The sequence below is a fragment of the Penaeus japonicus genome, unplaced genomic scaffold, assembly GCF_977035675.1.
Source record: "Penaeus japonicus unplaced genomic scaffold, GWHDUDI00000001_assembly GWHDUDI00000001, whole genome shotgun sequence".
Taxonomy (NCBI): Eukaryota; Metazoa; Arthropoda; class Malacostraca; order Decapoda; family Penaeidae; genus Penaeus; species Penaeus japonicus.
The window spans coordinates 55,824,183-55,826,088 of NW_028234403.1; the positions used below are offsets into that span (position 1 = coordinate 55,824,183).

General features: G+C 37.6%; 1 protein-coding gene across 1 annotated transcript in view; it reads right to left on the reverse strand.

The window, feature by feature from the left end:
- Window positions 1-647: 647 nt before the first annotated feature.
- LOC122249481 (glucose-6-phosphate exchanger SLC37A4) overlaps window positions 648-1,906 on the reverse strand; it is a 14,177-nt gene continuing 12,918 nt past the window's right edge. Inside the window, exon 11 of the mRNA XM_086542918.1 lies at window positions 648-1,280. Coding sequence (XP_086399044.1) covers window positions 1,123-1,280 — 158 coding nt within the window. The 3' untranslated portion in view covers window positions 648-1,122. The remainder of the gene's footprint in view (window positions 1,281-1,906) is intronic.

The window sequence follows — 1,906 nt, forward strand, 5'->3', positions numbered from 1 at the left end:
TTCAAATTACTAATTAGATAAGATGTTCAAAGTTCACTAATGGTTAAAATTAGGTATCTTTATTTTTTCTCTAATCGGAATATTCACCAGACCTTAAATCTAACCAGCTTTAAACGATTCTATATTTATTTATTTATTTATTAACAAAACATATAAGTTTGTTGGTATAAGATACCTATGATGAGATAGATTTCTCTTTTATAAAACACTACGATTTATAGCACTATCGGTGAATTAATTAAAATCAGTGAGTGAAGTAAAAACAAATCTTAAGATCATAGATGCTACGTGAAATTTATATATTAGAGTTTAGAAATGATAAACCTGTAGTTTAGATTCATCAGCAATAGGGAAAAAAATTATATTGTGTGTTGTATTATCTGCATTGTTTTGGATATAATGACTTAAACTATAACTTAAACTATTATTCGGCTGAAAATACATATAATTTATAAAAAAAAAGTTCTTTATTCATGATTGAATAAATATTTTGGCTGTTACAGGCTATTTTTTTTCTAGAAATGAGAATAAAAAATATTTTCTAACCATAAAGATCAGAATTACCTTTATCAATGATTTTCATCATTGTTATTATGTCTATTTGTTCGTTTTAATGAGGAAAGTTGAGGTCTTAAAATGAAATACCGTTTGACAAAGTTTCATTTTATTTATTTATATACAAAGGATGGATGGATTATTTCAACATATGATTCATGTACCTTTACATACTATTATAAAGAGATTTACGAACAGTAGTACCTGAGAAAAATATAAAGTACTAATTTGGATGCATAGTATGTACATAATCCACAGGAGAAAGTTTGACTAATGTGAATACATGAAAAATCTAGTCGACACATAGGCACAAACAAATACGATTTAGAATATGATTAAAAAATAATAAACTCTTTGGAAAGAGTTTTAATTTTTTAGTTTAAATAATAAACGATGACAAATAGAAGATTCCAATAAAAAAAAAATAAGAAGAATATGATAAAAAAAAAAAAAAAAAAAAATCAACCTAAACTAAACCAACGATACTAAACGAAAAAAAAAAACATAGTATCAAAAAAACAAAACAAAAAATAAAAATAATATCTACATACACATATACCAATCCATCTACTGCGTCTTAGCCTTCGGAACAATGTGTATTCTTCTGCTAAGAACAATGAGCAACACGGAAAACGCAGCCAGGATTTCCAAGAGCAGGAAGACCCCGTTCCAAGAGAAGGTTCTAGCAACCCAACTCAACGGCCAGCCAGCGACGACCGCGCCAACTGGGGGGGGAAATGGCGGATTTAGTAAGGAAGGGGAAATAAAATGGAAAGGGAGGGTGGAAGGGAGGGAGAGAATGGGGGTTTGGGGAGGTGGTGAGGGGATGAGAGAGAATGGGGGATGGGAGGAGATGGTGGAGAGGAGGGGGGGGGGGAAATGCGGATTTAGTAAGGAAGGTAAAAAAGAAATGGAAAGGGAGGGAGGGAGAGGGGGATGGGAGGAGGAGGTGAGGGGAAGAGAGAGAGAGGGGGGGATGGGAGGAGATGGTGGAGAGGAGGGGGGGAATGGCGGATTTAGTAAGGAAGGGAAAAAAGAAATGGAAAGGGAGGGTGGAAGGGAGGGAGGGAGAGGGGGATGGGAGGAGGAGGTGAGGGGAAGAGAGAGAGGGGGGGGGGGAGGAGGTGAGAGGAAGAGAGAGAGGTGGGGATGGGAGGATGGAAGGGAGAGAGAGAATGAAGGATTGGGAAGGTGGTGAGGCGAAGAGAGGAAGAATGGAGGAAGGAGGATGGAAGAGAGAGAGGGGGATGAGAAGAGGGGGTGGTGAGGGGAAGAGAGAGTTAAGGGGGTGGGGGGAGGAGGTGGTGAGGGGAAGAGAGAGAGGGGGGGATGGAAGGAGGAGGTGGAGAGG